General features: G+C 40.1%; 1 protein-coding gene across 9 annotated transcripts in view; it reads right to left on the bottom strand.

The window, feature by feature from the left end:
- Positions 1–17,632, bottom strand: part of CYFIP1 (cytoplasmic FMR1 interacting protein 1) — a 143,939-nt gene that overhangs the window by 25,472 nt on the left and 100,835 nt on the right. For 8 of the 9 annotated variants that reach the window (XR_007768726.1, XM_050919346.1, XM_050919327.1 and 5 more), the window contains 2 exons: positions 9,763–9,906; positions 1,045–1,135 (listed from right to left, as the gene is read on the bottom strand). Coding sequence is in view for 8 of the 9 variants with exons in the window: in XM_050919346.1 (XP_050775303.1) it covers positions 1,045–1,135; positions 9,763–9,906 (235 nt within the window). In the remaining variant the exon portion in view is untranslated. The remainder of the gene's footprint in view (positions 1–1,044; positions 1,136–9,762; positions 9,907–17,632) is intronic. The other variant, XM_050919336.1, reaches the window with a different exon arrangement.

The raw sequence follows: 17,632 nt of genomic DNA, 5'->3' as shown, positions 1-17,632 counted from the left end.
TAGCATCTCAAGTTTGGGAAACAGCTCTAAGGAGCCAACGCAACTTCTTCCTTGCTGCTCATTCCTCAGGGCAGGAGGGACCCCATCCCCAAAAAGAATCTGCTGAAGGAATCTCACCAAGGTGAAATTCAGTTTCCTAATCCTTATTCAGGCTTTCCCCACATAGGGGCCTATGTGGCTCTATGTATGGTAGCACCTATTGCTTATTCCTAAATCCAGGCACAAAGGACATCTAAAAGCTTCATTTTTTTATAATAGTGAATTGATATGACTCATCCATTTCTATGCTCCAGAGAGAAAAACAGGAAGGAACACTTAGCAAATCTTTGATTTGGTTCAGCCTTTGCAATGAGAGTCAAATATGCTATGGGGAGCAATATCAACCTCATTCCAGTTTAAGAAACCTAAGTAACACTGGAAAAATGAAAGAATGCTCTAAAGATGGGTAGCAAACAGAAGGATTCATTTGTGTAGTTAGAAGTTGTGGAAAAGGGGTGTTTGGGGGTAGGAAAGCCGTTTCAAAATTGGAATCAACAGTATGACAAATACTAATTAGCAATTAATTCTCTCTTTTGTGGCATCCAGCTTCCACAGTAGCGTCTTCTCCTCCAACCACTGTGACTCATTAAATGGGAAGGACGCCCCCAGCAAACCTTAAGCGTAATTATTCTGCAGAACCATACCCCAATTTGCACTGAGTACTCCTTCAAAGATTATCTAATACACTGTATCTTACATCTGACAAGTACAAGAAATGAACAGGAAACTATTCCACAGAACTGGGAACTAGATTACAGAGATTTAAACAGAATTGCTATCTGAGATTGCCAGACAGGGAACCCTATGTAAGTATGAAAGACAGCAATAGAAAATTTGGAAACAATTCCTATTCTGCCTCAACACTCATTGCCCAATGGGTATTCAAGAGCAAATAATTTACAATGAGATGTACATACATGAATTGTTTATAAAAATATAAACTGGAAGCCAGGAATTAATATCCTCTTATTAATGCAATGGTGGTAACAACAAAGGTAAACCAACCTGGAGAGCCATATTCGTGTCTAGGTAACCTACAGATTTTAGGCATCACTTCCATCAAGGTCTTCACATACTGAAGAATCGTGCCCTGCAACTAAGAGAAGACAGATAGGCATAACCATTATTATTGTTGAACTAACAAAAATGACATTTATGCAGTTCATTCTACATACGAATTGAATATGCTCTAAAATCTTGTGTTCCTTAACTCTGTTATGTCCTACAGTTCTTCCTATAATTTTTGCATTCTTGAAGAAACAGCTTTTTAAAAGCAATTATTGTAGTTGCATCTTCTTTAAAATAAATAAATAAATAAATAAATAAATAAAAGCTTGTGAGGAAGCACAGCAGATCTCATGAACTCTTCATGTGACTAACACTATTACCATTTCACAGGTTTTGACCCAAAAGCCCAAACCGTGAAGAGCAAATGAACTGAGTGACAGTACAGAGCCCTGACCCTGCCACTGATCCTGATCCTTATGTACATAAATAACTTTACGCATGCAAGTAATCCCACTAACTTCAACGTGACTACTCGGGTATGTTAAATTACTCATGTGTGTGAAGGGTTGCAGGTTCGGGGTCTAAATGTCCAGGGCTGTACAAATGTGTTAAAACTGAATTGGTCACAGGTATCAAAGACAAACATATCACTTCCCCAACACACTTTTTTCCTTCACTGTATGGCTAATTTTTGACTTAGGAAGGCTTCAGTTAAAAAAAAATGTTGCTGGTTTAAGGATTCTATCATCAAATGATCAGAAGACTTCATATCTGAACACGTTATAAACAAATGTGCATTATTTACATATTATTAACCCTTCTCAGTGTGTGTCACAGTGGCAACAGCACAATAGCCAAGGCCAACAGAAAAATCTTATCTAGGAAACAAGGGTCCAAAACATACATAAAAAGATACATTATTCATTCATTTGTTTATTAAGGTTGCAAATCAAGCACTTGCGAGGAAATGCCAGAATTAAGGATGCCCAACATGAATTCAGACCTCTCTTCTGCATAGGTACTGTGGTGCTGTCTTTAATTACATTATCACATATCATTCAGTACACAGCTCTCTCCTCCCATCCAACCTCATATCCCAGCCCGTCTCTTAATATCTCCTCTTGGATATCTTCTAATTTGGCCAAAACCAAACTCTCTCATCTTCCCTCCCAAAGCTTCTCCACTTACCCACTCTCCATTGCTGTCAACACCATCACTGATTTGGTGGTTGTACTGGAGTTTCCTCTCCCTTTCCCTTACCCAACACCTCCAAGGCCATAACCAAATCCCACTGTTTCTTCGTCATCAACATCTCCAAGATCTATTCTTTCCTTTCCATCCTTGTAGCCAAATCCTTCATTCAGGCTCTCAGCAAAAGGAAGGATGGTCCAGTAGTTACAGCACCAGCCAAGGACTTGGGAGACTTGGGTACGTTTCCCTGCTCCACCACAGAATTCCCCTGTGAGCTTCAGCAGTCACTTAGCCTCTCTGTGCTTCAGTTCCCCCATCTACAAAGTGGGGATAACAATGCTTCCCTACCTCACAGAGGGCTTTTGTGAGAATAAATATATTAAAGATCGTGAAATGCTTTGCGATATAGAGATGAAAAGCACTATATAGGAGTGTAGAAGTATTACATCCCACCTTGCTTAGTGCAGCATTTTCAGCTTTGTCCCCTGTCATCCAAACAAAATGCAGCCACTATCATCATCTTCCTTAACTTACTAGATTACGTCACTCCCCTCGTCAAATCTTTCCATCTGCTAGTGCATCAAGTTTAAGCTTCTTGTCATCACCTTCAAAAGCCTATCCCACCCTACTTAGAGGTGCAGTGCCTGTGTGGTTAAGGCACTCACCTACATCTTGAAAGTCATGGGCTTGAGTCTCACCCACTCTCATACAGAAAGGCCACCTCCGGTTCACCCAGCTGAAAAATGGGTAACTGATCCATTGGATTAGGACAGTGGTTTTCAAACTTGTTTTCTGGGGACACAGTTGAAGAAAATTGTTGATACCCGTGACCCAACGGAGCTGGGGATGAGGGGCTTGGTGTGTGGAAGGGGCTCAGGGGTAAGGGTGTGAGGGCTGTGGGGTGGGGCCAGGAATGAGGGGTTCAGGGTGTGGGAAAGGACTCTGGGCTGGGGCAGAGGTTGGGGTGTGGGAGGGGGGTCAGGGCTCTCAGCTGGACTCAGGCTCTGGGGTGGGGTCAGGGATGAGAGGTTTGGGGGGGCTCAGAGCTGGGGTAGGGGCTTGGAGCACAGGGTTGGGGCACGGACTTACCTCCAGCTGCTCCCGGTCTGCAGTGCAGCTGGGGTGCAGAGGCAGGCTTTCCACCTGTCCTGGCACCGCAGACCGCACTGCACCCCAGAACTGGCCAGAAGCAGGTCTGGCTCCTAGGCAGAGGCATGCACACAGCTCCACATGGCTCTCGCATGCAGGCACCACCCCCCAGCCAGTGCTCGGGGTTGGGGCAGCACGCAGAGCCCCATGGCCCCCCGGCCTAAAAGCCAGACCTGCTGCTAGCTGCAGCACGTTGTCAGAACAGATAGGCACTACCCTGCCTTAGCTGGGCGGCACCGCTGATGGGACTTTTAACGGCCCGATCGGCGGTGCTGACCAGATCCGTTAGGGTCCCTGGGTGCTGAGCAAGGCGACCCAGTGCCATACATACCACGACTCATTACTGGGTCATGACCCACACCTTGAAAAACACTGGATTAGAATAGTCAAAGGCAGTCAACATGATGCTGGCCACATCACCATTGGCTATGAAACTGACACGCCTTAATTGCATCAGCCCAATAAGCCAGTGGCTCAGGGGAACTTTGACTCTATTTCTCCTGTGGTGAAAACTGGCCTTGTCCCAACATCCTTTATTCTACCTGTTTCCAGTCTTGTCTGCCTGCTTGTGAACTTCTCATACATTCCCTCCATGCCTTCTTCCATGTGGTCCTCTACATACTGGCGTGACCTGTCTGAGCTCAACCACGCCAACATGCTCCTTTTCACATTTAGGTCCCTCTTAGAGATCCATCACTAGCATGCTGCCTTCAATGAATAAAGCTGACTTGTCAAAAAACGGTTTCTTCCTTTGCCCTAACTTCTGTCTATCCTTCGACTGCCAGGTCCTCTAAGCAGGAGCCATCCTTGCTTAAATACCAGTAAGCGTCTCACATTTTGGGGAAATCTTATAAACAACAAATAATAGTAACAAAATGTTGATTATGAGGACAGATTCTTAATAATACAGTTATCCATGTAAATATCACTAGACTGGTCAGACTTGACATTTATCAGTGGAGCAGAAAGGTTGAGAGAGATCAAGACTTTTTTTTAAAAAAAGTTTAAAAATCCCCCACACATTCACAAACTTCTGTAAAAAAAAATGCCACAATATTTGTTATTTAAAATGCCATTACATTTCTACTTGAGTGGCCCCCTACTATCACTTCTACTGCACTCAAGCATCATGGGAAAAATTTTAGAACAAAAATCCTACTAAAGAATTAGTCAAATAAATGCAACCATAAACTAAATAAGAGTTCTTCTCCTAAAAGCATTTCCTCCTTTTCCCTTGGTTTGACATCCTACATCGATCACCTTGCTTGATTCCAATGACAGCAATAAAGTCATTGGGTTATTTTAGGTTGTAAGCTTGATGAGGCAGGAGGAAGAGACAGAAATACTTCTACATGCCCAATAGAAGGCAATCCCCTCCCAGTTACAGAAAGGGCTATCTACAAAGATAAAAAAGAAGGTTGTGTGGATAACTTCTCTGACATATGCTCTGACTAGTCTAAACAAGCTTGGTACTGGGCACTGCTAGATCAGTCTTAAAGATTAAACTTTCCTTGTTTTCTAATTCTGTACTTGGTCAGCTGGCAATAACAACATTACTGAAAACCCTGAAAAAAGGGAAGGCAGAAAAAACATTTCAGCTGCTGCTCAAATATGCAAAGAAATTTAGTAATCAGAACACAACTAATTTTGAGTGAATTTAGCTGGAACAGCTGTACTTCATTTTTCATACATGATTGTCCAGGCCCTACTAACACTCTCTCTCCACATATGACTGACTATCTAAAAACACTCCTCCTAAAGAGAGAAGTTGGGATATTTGAAGCAGTCTAGAGCATTTTAGAAACATACTTTCCACTGATTTCAATGGAAGATCTAGGGGATTTAGACACACAACTTCCATTGAAACTAATGCAAGATGTGTGTCTAAATTCCCTAGACTACATGGATAATCTCAAGCAGAGTTATCTTTCCACAAGAATTTCTAATTTCCCCAAAACAAAATGTTACAGTATGCATACAGCTGACGTTAAAGCAATTTTACTTCATCTTTTGAATCAAAGGCCTTATAACAGGAACTGTCTCTCATATTTCTGTATTATGTTTTTTTGGGGGGGGTGGAGTGGCTAATTTTTCACTTCAGTTTTAAAGAGCTGTATTTTTTCTTCCCTGGTTTTATCACCGATACTCAGGCACACTTCTGTAGCGGTAGAACAATATATATATATTTTTTAAACTGAACACTAATAACAAGTCTTAATATTTGAAGAAAACAGAATTCCACTATATCATCATAAAACAAACCAATAAGCAAAAAAGGACAAAAATCTTTATAAGTTATGAGGTAAAAATTATATGTAGCATACAATGAAGATTATTGCCTTGGTATTCTAAAAAAAACAACAGCAAATAGGTCCACTGCAGAAAAATGAAATATGGATATCTCCACTGATGTTTTAGGAAGCTCCTATCTTCCAAAAGTTGTTACTTCTCCATTCCTACTGTCATTAGAGGGTGATCCCAGCTCAATCAGCAGGGCATGTCTAAAAAGCTATGTGGTAGGCCTCTTTCTGCAACCTGTATTGTTTGAAATATCTAAAGAATTAACTTCAAAATTTACTCCCAAATCTCTCTCATGTGACTGAAGCAGAGACATGTTAAATATCTACGTTTGTTTATTTGTATGCTGGCAGCAATAACCAACAAGAAGTCTAATCCATCCTCTTCTAAGAGTTATTCATGAACAATTACAGCAGTTTGGAAGTAACTTTAAAAGTGATTTTCTTCTATTGGGGAATTATTCTTTCGGAGGTACTCAGATGGCCCTAATCATCCTAGTAATAGAGTGCCACATAATCTTTAATATGTGTGCTATTACCCACCTTTTACAGATGGGAAATAGGCACATGGGCACAGAGAGATGAAGTGACTTGCCCAAGTTCACACAGGAAGTCTAACAGAACACGGACTGGGAACCTAGTCATCCCAAATCCTATGCCTTCCTCTTTTTTATTCCTGGGGAATTCTGCACCACTGCACGTGTGCAAAATTCACGTGCCCCACAGAAAAATTATTTTCTAACGGGGAAGCAAAGGGAAGCTGCAAGAGCGGTAATGCAGCCCTCCCCAGCAGCATGGGCGAGTCATTATGGGCACCCAGCGGCGAGGTAAATCAGCTGTTAGTCCTGGCTGGGCTGGGGAGGACAGGTCTTCCTCTTCCCCTGCAAGGAGTGGCTGGGGCTGGGTCAGACCCAACCCCAGAAACCTCCCCTAGCTGCAGAAAGCTCCACATCTCCCACCCGTGTCTTGTCCCCATTGTTCCTCAGCTGCAGGGGGAAGAGTCACTGTATGGGGAACTGCTCACCTGTCCACCCAACCCATGTATATGCAAACCCACCCATACCCAGACTCCCTGCTGAGCCTCACCCACCCCCCTGCACTGAGCCCCCCCCACCCGCTGAGCCTCATTCCTCTGCATCAGGAGCCTGCCTGCATCCGGACCCCCACCCTGGCACTCAGACCACCTTCTGCTGAGCCCCCCCACTTGAACCCCCACCATGACAAGCCCAACTTCCCTGCACTTGGATCACCCTGTATCCAGACCCTCACACCACTGAGCCCCAACCAGCTGCCCCCGGATCCCCACCTCACCAAGCCCCACTCCCCCAGCACCCAGACCCACCCACTAAGCCCCCACACACCCAGAAGCCCATCCCCCCACACCCAGCCCCTCACTGCTGAGCCCCAACCATCTCCACTAGGACCCCCCTGCAGAGTCTCATTCCCCCTGCCTCTGGAACCCTCAAATGAGCCCCTGTGCATTCAGATCTCCCCTGCATCTGGACCCCCCACACTCAGACTGCCCCACACCTCACCCCACACAAGTATCCTGCTGGGCTAAGCCTGCCTGCCCCACTCCTGGATCAGAGGCCAGAGCTGGGCATGCATGCAAGACTCTGTCCCTCTTGCTTGCTATCTTCATGTGCCTGGCATGGAGGGGCAAGGTCCCTGGGTATTTTTGGGGCAGGCCCGGCCCTTGCACTGTGTCAGGGTCGGATGCAGCCTCATCATCAAGTCCGTGTCCCGTGGGTGGGATGGGGGTACTGCAGGGTGATCCCCCACCTCCATGCAGCCAGTGAACTGGGTTCCACCTGTGATAGTGGAGCCTCCAAGTTTATTTATTGACAAATAAAATATGAAGAATTTTATGGAATTTTAAAATATTGTGCACAGATTTTTTTTTTTGCACCAAATTCCCTCAGGAGTATCTTTTTTTGAGGTCCTTAACTGTAATTGAAAGTTAACAGCAATTTTTAGTTTAGTGAACTAATGGGAAGCTCATGAAAATCAGGGAAAAGTTAATAGTTTAGGCTTATGCTTCCATGCTAGCTATGGGAATAAAGGGAAACAAGAAGACTTTTTATCAATACATTAGAAGCAAGAGGAAGACCAAGGACAGGGTAGGCACACTGCTCAGTGAGGAGGGGGAAACAGTAACGGGAGACTTGGAAATGGCAGAGATGCTTAATGACTTCTTTGTTTCGGTCTTCACTGAGAAGTCTGAAGGAATGTCCAATATAGTGAATGCTTACGGGAAGAGGGTAGGTTTAGAACATAAAATAAAAAAAGAGCAAGTAAAAAATCACTTAGAAAAGTTAGATGCCTGCAAGTCACCAGAGCCTGATGAAATGCATCCTAGAATACTCAAGGAATTAATAGAGGAGGTATCTGAGCCTCTAGCTATTATCTTTGGGAAATCATGGGAGACGGGGGAGATTCCAGAAGACTGGAAAAGGGCAAATATAGTGCCCATCTATAAAAAGGGAAATAAAAACAACCCAGGAAACTACAGACCAGTTAGTTTAACTTCTGTGCCAGGGAAGATAATGGAGCAAGTAATTAAAGAAATCATCTGCAAACACTTGGAAGGTGGTAAGGTGATAGGGAATAGCCAGCATGGTTTTGTAAAGAACAAATCGTGTCAAACTAATCTGATAGCATTCTTTGATAGGATAACGAGCCTTGTGGATAAGGGAAAAGCGGTGGATGTGATATACCTAGACTTTAGGAAGGCATTTGATACGGTCTCGCATGATATTCTTATAGATAAACTAGGAAGGTACAATTTAGATGGGGCTACTATAAGATGGGTGCATAACTGGCTGGATAACCGTACTCAGAGAGTAGTTATTAATGGCTCCCAATCCTGCTGGAAAGGTATAACAAGTGGGGTTCCACAGGGGTCTGTTTTGGGACCGGCTCTGTTCAATATCTTCATCAACGATTTAGATGTTGGCACAGAAAGTACTCTTACTAAGTTTGCGGACGATACCAAACTGGGAGGGATTGCAACTGCTTTGGAGGACAGGGTCAAAATTCAAAATGATCTGGACATCTGATCTCCAGCACAAATTGGAGAAATGGTCTGAGGTAAACAGGATGAAGTTCAATAAAGATAAATGCAAAGTGCTCCACTTAGGAAGGAACAATCAGTTTCACACATACAGAATGGGAAGAGACTGTCTAGGAAGGAGTATGGCAGAAAGAGATCTAGGGGTCATAGTGGACCACAAGCTTAATATGAGTCAACAGTGTGATACTGTTGCAAAAAAAAGCAAACGTGATTCTGGGATGCATTAACAGGTGTGTTGTAAACAAGACACAAGAAGTCATTCTTCCGCTTTACTCTGCGCTGGTTAGGCCTCAACTGGAGTATTGTGTCCAGTTCTGGGCACCGCATTTCAAGAAAGATGCAGAGAAATTGGAGAGGGTCCAGAGAAGAGCAACGAGAATGATTAAAGGTCTTGAGAACATGACCTATGAAGGAAGGCTGAAGGAACTGGGTTTGTTTAGTTTGGAAAAGAGAAGACTGAGAGGGGACATGTTAGCAGTTTTCAGGTATCTAAAAGGGTGTCATCAGGAGGAGGGAGAAAACTTGTTCACCTTAGCCTCCAATGATAGAACAAGAAGCAATGGGCTTAAACTGCAGCAAGGGAGATTTAGGTTGGACATTAGGAAAAAGTTCCTAACTGTCAGGGTAGTTAAACACTGGAATAGATTGCCTAGGGAAGTTGTGGAATCTCCATCTCTGGAGATATTTAAGAGTAGGTTAGATAAATGTCTATTAGGGATGGTCTAGACAGTATTTGGTCCTGCCATGAGGGCAGGGGACTGGACTCGATGACCTCTCGAGGTCCCTTCCAGTCCTAGAGTCTATGGAGAACTTAGCTAATGCAGCTTCTTAAAAAGGTTTCCATTTCTTCCTCACACATTTTACAGTTGTCTGAACATTTTTAATAGGCTAAATGCATCATACGTATATTTAGATGTACTTTCCATTGCACATAAAACATTTCCCCTCCATTAGAAGCAATCTGGGAGAGAAAGAAAGAGAGAGAGAGAAAGTTTGTTAACATACCAGGCTTTTGACCACCTTCAGTAATTCCTCCATTACTACAGCAATGCCCTGGTACCCAAGGAGCCTGCAAATGACTTTAAAGTGAGGGGGACCAACAAAGTTCCTGTAGTTGCTATAAATGCTGGAATATGTCAAATTCAAAGCCTGATGGAAAAAAAAAAAGTATTAACAAAAATAATTCAATTCACTGCACTTTCATAGCAATCTCTCATTGGATACAATGTACATTACTTTTTATGCAATATTTTTAAGTAGGGCTGTCAATTAATCACAGTTAATTCATGCGACTAACACAAAACAAATAAACTAGACTAAAAAAACAGTCAAGATGAATCACAGTTTTAATCGCAGTTAAACAATAACAGAATACCAATGTATATTTATTATAAATATTTGTGAATGTTTTTCTATATTTTCAAATATAAGGATTTCAATTACAACACAGAATACAAAGTGTACCGTGCTCATTTTATATTATTTTTAATACTAATATTTGCTCTGTAAAAAAGATAAAAAGAAATAGTATTTTTCAATTCACCTCAGACAAGTACTGAAGTGCAACCTCCAAATGTAGAATTATTTTGTTTTACATAACTGCACTCAAAAACAAAACAATGTAAAATGTTAGAGCCTACAAGTCTACTCAGTCCTACATCCTGTTCAGTCAATCACTAAGGCAAACAAGCTTGTTTACATTTATGGAAGATAATGCTGCCTGCTTCTTATTTACAATGTCACCTAAAAGTGAGTGTTTGCATGGCACTGTTGTAGCTAGCGTGACGAGACAGCAAATGTGAAAAATCGGGATGGGGGAACACCCAAAGATCGGCACTGTCCCTATAAAATCGGGACATCTGGTCACCCTAGTTGTAGCCGGGGTTGCAAGGTATTTACATGCCAGATATTCTCAACAACGTTCGTATGCCCCATCATGTTTCAGTTACCATTCCAGGGGAGGTGCTTCCACGCTGAATTTAAATTGGTAGTCTATTATTATTTAATAGTGTGATTAAAACTGTAAATAATCACAACTATTTTTTAATCATTTGAAAGCGCTATTTTTAAGCATATTAAATTATACAGGATTAAAACAGACGTTTGCCTCTTTGGCGCCTATATATAAGATGAATTGCAAAGCTTCCTTTTAAAACAGAAGACACGACTAACTAAAATGTTCCTTAATATGCTGAATGTATTAAACACTAATTGTTGATGACTGGACATCTTCCAGTTACTATTTATACTACCACAATAATTCCTCCTTCAATTTTATGACTACACCATGTTAAAAGGGCACAAAAGTGGCCCAAGCCAATATTTCAGTGGTTCTCAACCAGGGGTACACGTAACCGTGGGGTATGTGGAGATCTTCCAGGGGGTACATCAATTCATCTAGATATTTGCCCAGTTTTACAACAGGCTACATAAAAAGCATTAGCGAAGACAGTACAAATTGAAATGTACACTGCTCCATATACTATACATTGAAATGTAAGTACAATATTTATATTCCAATTTATTTATTTTATAATTATCTAGTAAAAATGAGAACATAAGCAATTTTTCAGTAATAGTGTGGCTGTGAAAGTTCTGTAATTTTACTTCTGATTTTGTAAGCAAGTAGTTTTTAAGTGAGATGAAACTTGGGGTAGACAAGACAAATCAGACTCCCGAAAGGGGTACAGTAATCTCTAAAGGCTGAGAGCCACTGATCAAGATTACCAAACATAACTGGAGCATATCCAGGTATTGTAGTTTCACTTACAGAACATTTGGGGAAAAAATCAATAGAAACTGTTACGATTCCATTTTATGGTGTCTTATGTAATGTTCTGAAGGCTCGAGTAAGTAAAATCAGATTTCTAAACTTAGTGATCATTACAACTAATTGATAAAAATTCTCATTTGAGCTCATAATATCTATAAATGGACAAAAATAATCTGATATTGTGACACAGGCTGACAGAAATTATTTTGTCAATTAATATACAAGGCAAGATCCTTAGCTGTTCTCTATCAGTGTATTTTTCACCTCAGTCAACAGAACTATGTAGACTTATACCCTCTGAGAATCTGGAAGATGATTTCTAAGTCACATTGGGGCTCGGATGAGAGCTAGCTGTCAAACTCCACCTATATGAGAGGGGCAATATTTGTAGCATAGGGAAAAGCAATCACTGGAAGTGGCAGAGATTATCTTGATTCCTTCTTTCACAGGAGCTTGCCCATCTTTTGTTTCTGCAGGTTCTGTTGGATCCCCTTTGCTTCTTCTCAGTATTCACTGTTTGTAAGGGCAGGTCTTCACTACCCACCAGATCGGTGGGTAGGGATCGATCTATCGGGGATCGATTTATTGCATCTCGTCTAGATGCAGATAAATTGATCCCTAAACACACTCCCCATCAACTCCAGAACGCCAGCTCGCAAGAGGCGGAAGCAGAGTCGACGGGGAAGCGGCAGCAGTCGACTCGCTGCCATCCTCACGGCCAGTTAAATCGACCTAAGATATGCCGACTTCAGCTACGCGTATCTTAGGTCACACACACCCCGCCCCCAGTGTAGACCAGGGATAAGACATGAGTACAAGCTAGTTGTATTATTAAATCCTGGGCTGCTCAGAAAGCAGCTATGACCAAAGCCAGGTATACATTTATAATTTAGGTTGGAATAGCTATGTCGCTCCGGGGTGTGAAAAATACACGTCCATGAGCACAGTAGCTATGTGGCCCCACCTCGAGTATAGACGCTCTTATTACCTAGGGATGTAGTTTTGCTATAACAACAGACAACCCCTTCTTTTGGGCTAGGCTGCATCTACACTACGGGGTTATGTTGGCATAGCTACAACGCCATAGCTGTGCAGATATAGTCCTCATAATGCAGACATGTTCCAACAGTGCTCCTAGGGAGAAGAGCGTCACTTCTCTTCGATATGGATCCCACCACAGTTATTCATGCCTTTGCCTGTCAAAACTAGATTTTTGTAATATGCTCTCCATGGCTATACAGTGAGGCCACTTGGGAACTAAATTAATAAGCAGGCAGCTGCATTTCACCAACTTTTGAACAACTGTCTACTAAAGAAAAGGAGTTACTTGTAAGCATTTAAAAACTTGCAGCTGTTGTAAATGTATACACTATAAAACATACAAGACATAACATGGCCAATTTAAATGCTAGTGTTGGAACCTTAACTTAACCTCCCATTTTCAGACTCTGATTTTAACTGAGCTGCTTTGTATTTAATAGTATGAAATATGCACAGAAAATATCCAAAAAATTAACGTTATTTCAGCTAACTATTACAGAAAAGAAGTTACAAACAGCTAAGTATATTTGTACTCTGGAGATACAGAAGTTTCACTTCACCTTATTTTTAAGGTTATTACATTTCTTCTGTTCAGGGAGCCGTCTCCACTACAGTGAACAGACTACACAGTGAAATATGTCCTCCTATCATATTTTAAATTACAACTATTGACACCTGTTACAGATTGCATATTTATAACGATTGGAGGGGCATATTTTCTCAAATTATTTAGCCATTCTTTTTGTGAACTCAAACTGCAACAGATGTTTGGCAGATTATCAGAATCCATACAGGACATTGCTCTGGAAGAAGCTAAAAATCCTGTTATTAGATCACAGCTGATTGAAATACTGAATTCTAAATTAACACTGACCGGCAGAGAGCCCAAAACTACAACTGAGAATTAAATGCAAAACTGTACAAACACAGGCAGAAGTAGGGACTGGGAAATCAAATGGGAGTGGTACTGGTAAAGCTGGATGAATACTTACAAAAATATTTAATTTAACAAACTGTGCTACTCCTGATTTATGCTCTTATTTCAAGTGTATCTGGCTTGCAGCAGCAGCTTGGTTCCTGGGCTATTTTCTTAATTTGCTGCGTCTTTGCAAGAATAGGTACCCTATTTATGAATGCTAAAATAATGCATGACAGAAGATGACTCAACAAACTTTGAAGTAAGAGAGTAGCTGATGGAATATCCTTCATCTCTTTTCTATTTCAGTCTTTAACTGATAATAGACAGATCTGTAATGGAGCAACCTTGGTCTACAAGTTTGTTGCCTATTGATACTGATGACGTACAGAGTTAATTTTCCCAAATGTTTCATAAAACATTAAACAACAGACTTTAAAAACCAAACACAGCTGAATGCTTCAGTATACTGGATACTATAAAAAATTATCCCTAAAAGCAGAAGCTTTATATTTCACAGTAATGATTTTAATTGTAAAAGCCACAAAGAATCCTGTGGCACCTTATAAACTAACAGACGTTTTGGAGCATGAGCTTTCGTGGGTGAATACCCACTTCCTCAGATGCACGTCTTTGCGGCTTTTACAGATCCAGACTAACACGGCTACCCCTCTGATTTTAATTGTTGCATTCATTTGTTCTTGGGGTTTACACCTTCATAGACTTTGAGGAACAAAAATATCTGCACTACAGAATATCCCAGTGTAGAGACTATTTTACTTTATCCAGATATAGAGTATTTTATTACTCTACAAAATGTTTAGAGTGAGGAGAAAGGGTACAGCTGCATACTTCAAGAAAGAGAACAGTTATGGACAAGCAGGCTCTAAAACACCAGGCAAAAGAATCAGAAATAGCCAGGCTACAAAAATACCATATTTCCCCATGAATATTTAGACATTTTACATCAGACATGTAAAGCAGCTTGGAATAATCCACCGGTAAATGCTGGATTAGTGGCGCATTATAAAACTGTGACAAGGGATTATTAAAAAAAATAATAATAAAAAGTATTGCAGAGGAATACAAAAAGACTAAAGCAGAAACCTGAGACAGCAAAGTTCTCATTAATCACTGGAAGAAGCTTACCTTTTTTTTTTTTTTTTTTTTTTTTTTTTTTTTTTTTTTTAAAGCTATTGCTTCCTCCCCTTCCTTCCACTGGGAAAAAAAAAGCCACAACAAAAAATAAAAAAACTAAACAAACCTCCTGCTCTGCTGATGTCACAGAAGTGCTAGCCTTATTCACTCACAGCATCACTGAAGCAAATGTAGGTACATACAGAGCAGCATGTAACTGAAGTGCTCATGCAGAATACTGTCCAAGAGGAAGCAAGTGAGAGAATGAATGCCTTTTTTCCTGCACGTTCTTTGAAAACCTAGGCAACAGGCTACTTAGTCAAGATATTCTCATGTACGAATTTAAGTAGAAGAGAAAGAAACAGTGTCACCAGCATCCCTGGAGAACAGAATTGCAAGTGTCAAGCAACGAGAATTTAGTCCATAGAATCAGAGAGAAAACTGGAAAGTACAGCTCATGAAGGAAATCACCTACACAAAAGGACACAGAAAATCTAATTTTTCATTTTTGCAATCTCTCCATCTGAAAATCTTATTCTAAGGATTTATATCAGGAAGTGAAGGTCAGTAAGGATTTTATAATGAATAAAAGTCCAACTTAATTTTTCAAACATTAAGATGCCAGCAATGTTATGCATGTTACCTCTAAATAGTAAAATTTAATTAATGCTTGGTAACAAAACAAAACATTGTGATTACATTAAAAAAAATAAAACCCCAAAATTCTACTAAATTGCTCTCAGGATGAGATGATGGATTCTAAATATGATCAGGCAATATTTAAAAAAAAAACTTTTTACTTAAAATGTAATTAACTAGAATCTATTTAACTAAAACTTGATATGGGACTCTCAAGAGCAAATAGATGCTCTGATATTATAAGGTAGACCACTGTATAGATACCTAACAGACTTAGATGGATGGTCAAGTTTAGTATTATGAAAACCACGTTAGTCTGTTTATCCAATGAGTTTATTCAATGGCAAACTCATTTCTTTGAAATTGATGCAGCTGTTTCATTGCCTATATTTTATGGTGGTTAGAAAGAAGAGCACCTACATTCTTGAGGGGTGGGTTGTTTTGTTTTTGTTATTTTTTAGAACTGCCTGTATAATTTAGATGGGTGTGTTGGCATTTATATTTTAAAAATATGTTTATTGTTGTATTGTAGATGAGCATATGCCTTATATTCTTCCCAAATAAGCAAAATACACAAACTGCAACAGAGAATTCTGAGAAATATGCTCCCACGTATGAGTAGCAGTTTCTTTTTTTTTAAAAGGACTAGTGCTTCATTGAAAATAGTGCATAAGGTACAGTTATTTTAATGCGATTCTCAGATGTGTAATTTCTCCAGTGGTTTTTCCAACATAAAAAAAGAAAAAGAAAGAAAGAAGTCATATAAACTTCAGAATATGTACTATGTCAGAATTTTATAAGCTTCCATTCTCAGAAATTTTCCAATACTAAATTGTTATATAGTCAGGAGACAAAATACATTATATCCACAATATGAAATAACCTGTTCACACTGTAATGAAATCACTAATCATTTATTTCATAATCATCGCTATAGTCATTTATGCTAGTAATTTAGCACAAACATTTCAAAAACACTTAAGTGCTTAGTATATGTCGACACTGCAGCCAGGAGGTGTGATTCTCAGTCCAGGTAGACAAACCTGTGCTAGCTCAATTGAGCTAGTGCGCTAGAAAGAGCAGTGTACTCAAGTACTTAAGTCAATGGGAATAATTCTCAAATTGCCGAGATGCTTTTGGAAATTTTACCCTCAGAAAATATATGTCTGAAAAAAAACAAAGTTAAATTTCTTTACACAAACGTAAAATTCTGATGGTCTGCTAAGATGGGATGAACTAGCTAACTTTGAAAAGTAACATCACAATTTTCTCAACACTTTTTAACATATCTTATTAAAAAGTATTTGCTGGTGCTTATACTGCACAGTATTTTACTGTGGTCATGTTAAATTATTAATGGAACAGTTAGAATTTTTTTTTTTTTTTTAGTATGTAAAGTACAAGCCTGACAGATGATAATGTAAATACAGTTCAGGACAGACATTTCCATTAGTTACAACTTCTTCATTTAGAGCGTTACCAGGATTAATCATTTTTATTATACAAAGATTAATTGCCCCCAGCAAGTACGCATGATGTAACCTGTGCTTCACCTTTTGATGCTAGCTTCCATCTCTGGGCTGGCAGTTTGGCTATTCTAGCATGACTATAAAGGCAGCCTAAATGTTGCTTGTCATGATAGTTCTATCAAGCTTAGAATAGAGTACTAGGAACAAGTTAGCAGGGCTGTATAGAACCAAGATCACTAATTGTGTTTCAGATGTTACTTATATACCATTAATGCAGTCGTTTCTTAAGGAATGGACACAAATGTGAGCCCATGTCAGCAGGAAGGGGAGAGAATACAGGGAGTAGGGAAGTGCAACAGACAGGGAATTTTTAGAAAAAGGGGATCAGGAGAATGGATTACCTACTGACAGTCTCATGCTCTGTTCTGGTTTTTAATAATTTGATGACTAGTTAAAATCAAAATCTATGGGTGAACAAAGGAGGAAACATTTGGATAGTTTTGCCTGCCTCCATCTAATTAATAAAAGTAGCCCCCATTCTCAAAAACTGGTCTTTCTTAAGATTGGTTAGAATGCAGGAAAATACTAGATAGTTAATAGATAAGCCTAGCGGAAAAACATAAAAACAGATTTAAAAAACCCAAAACAAAACAAAACAAAGGCTCACTGAACTGCCAATAGATTGCTTGTGCATGTATTTTTTGGAATTGTGTGATGCAGATATCTATAGCTATATGGTTCTTCAAAGTGAAGCCTGATATTCTCTTAACATAAGCATCTATGATTCAAGAGAAGCATGAAGTTTTCGCTAGTTCTTCAATAGTGCTCAATATTTAAGCCTCTGTGACTCTATACTATCAAAGTGATAAGCCATGTTGTATATTGTGCTCCCTTTTCTGT

Source organism: Gopherus flavomarginatus, chromosome 1, assembly GCF_025201925.1.
Source record: "Gopherus flavomarginatus isolate rGopFla2 chromosome 1, rGopFla2.mat.asm, whole genome shotgun sequence".
Classification (NCBI taxonomy): Eukaryota; Metazoa; Chordata; order Testudines; family Testudinidae; genus Gopherus; species Gopherus flavomarginatus.
The sequence above is the reverse complement of the archived record's forward strand: the minus strand, read 5'-3'. Positions and strand labels throughout refer to the sequence as shown.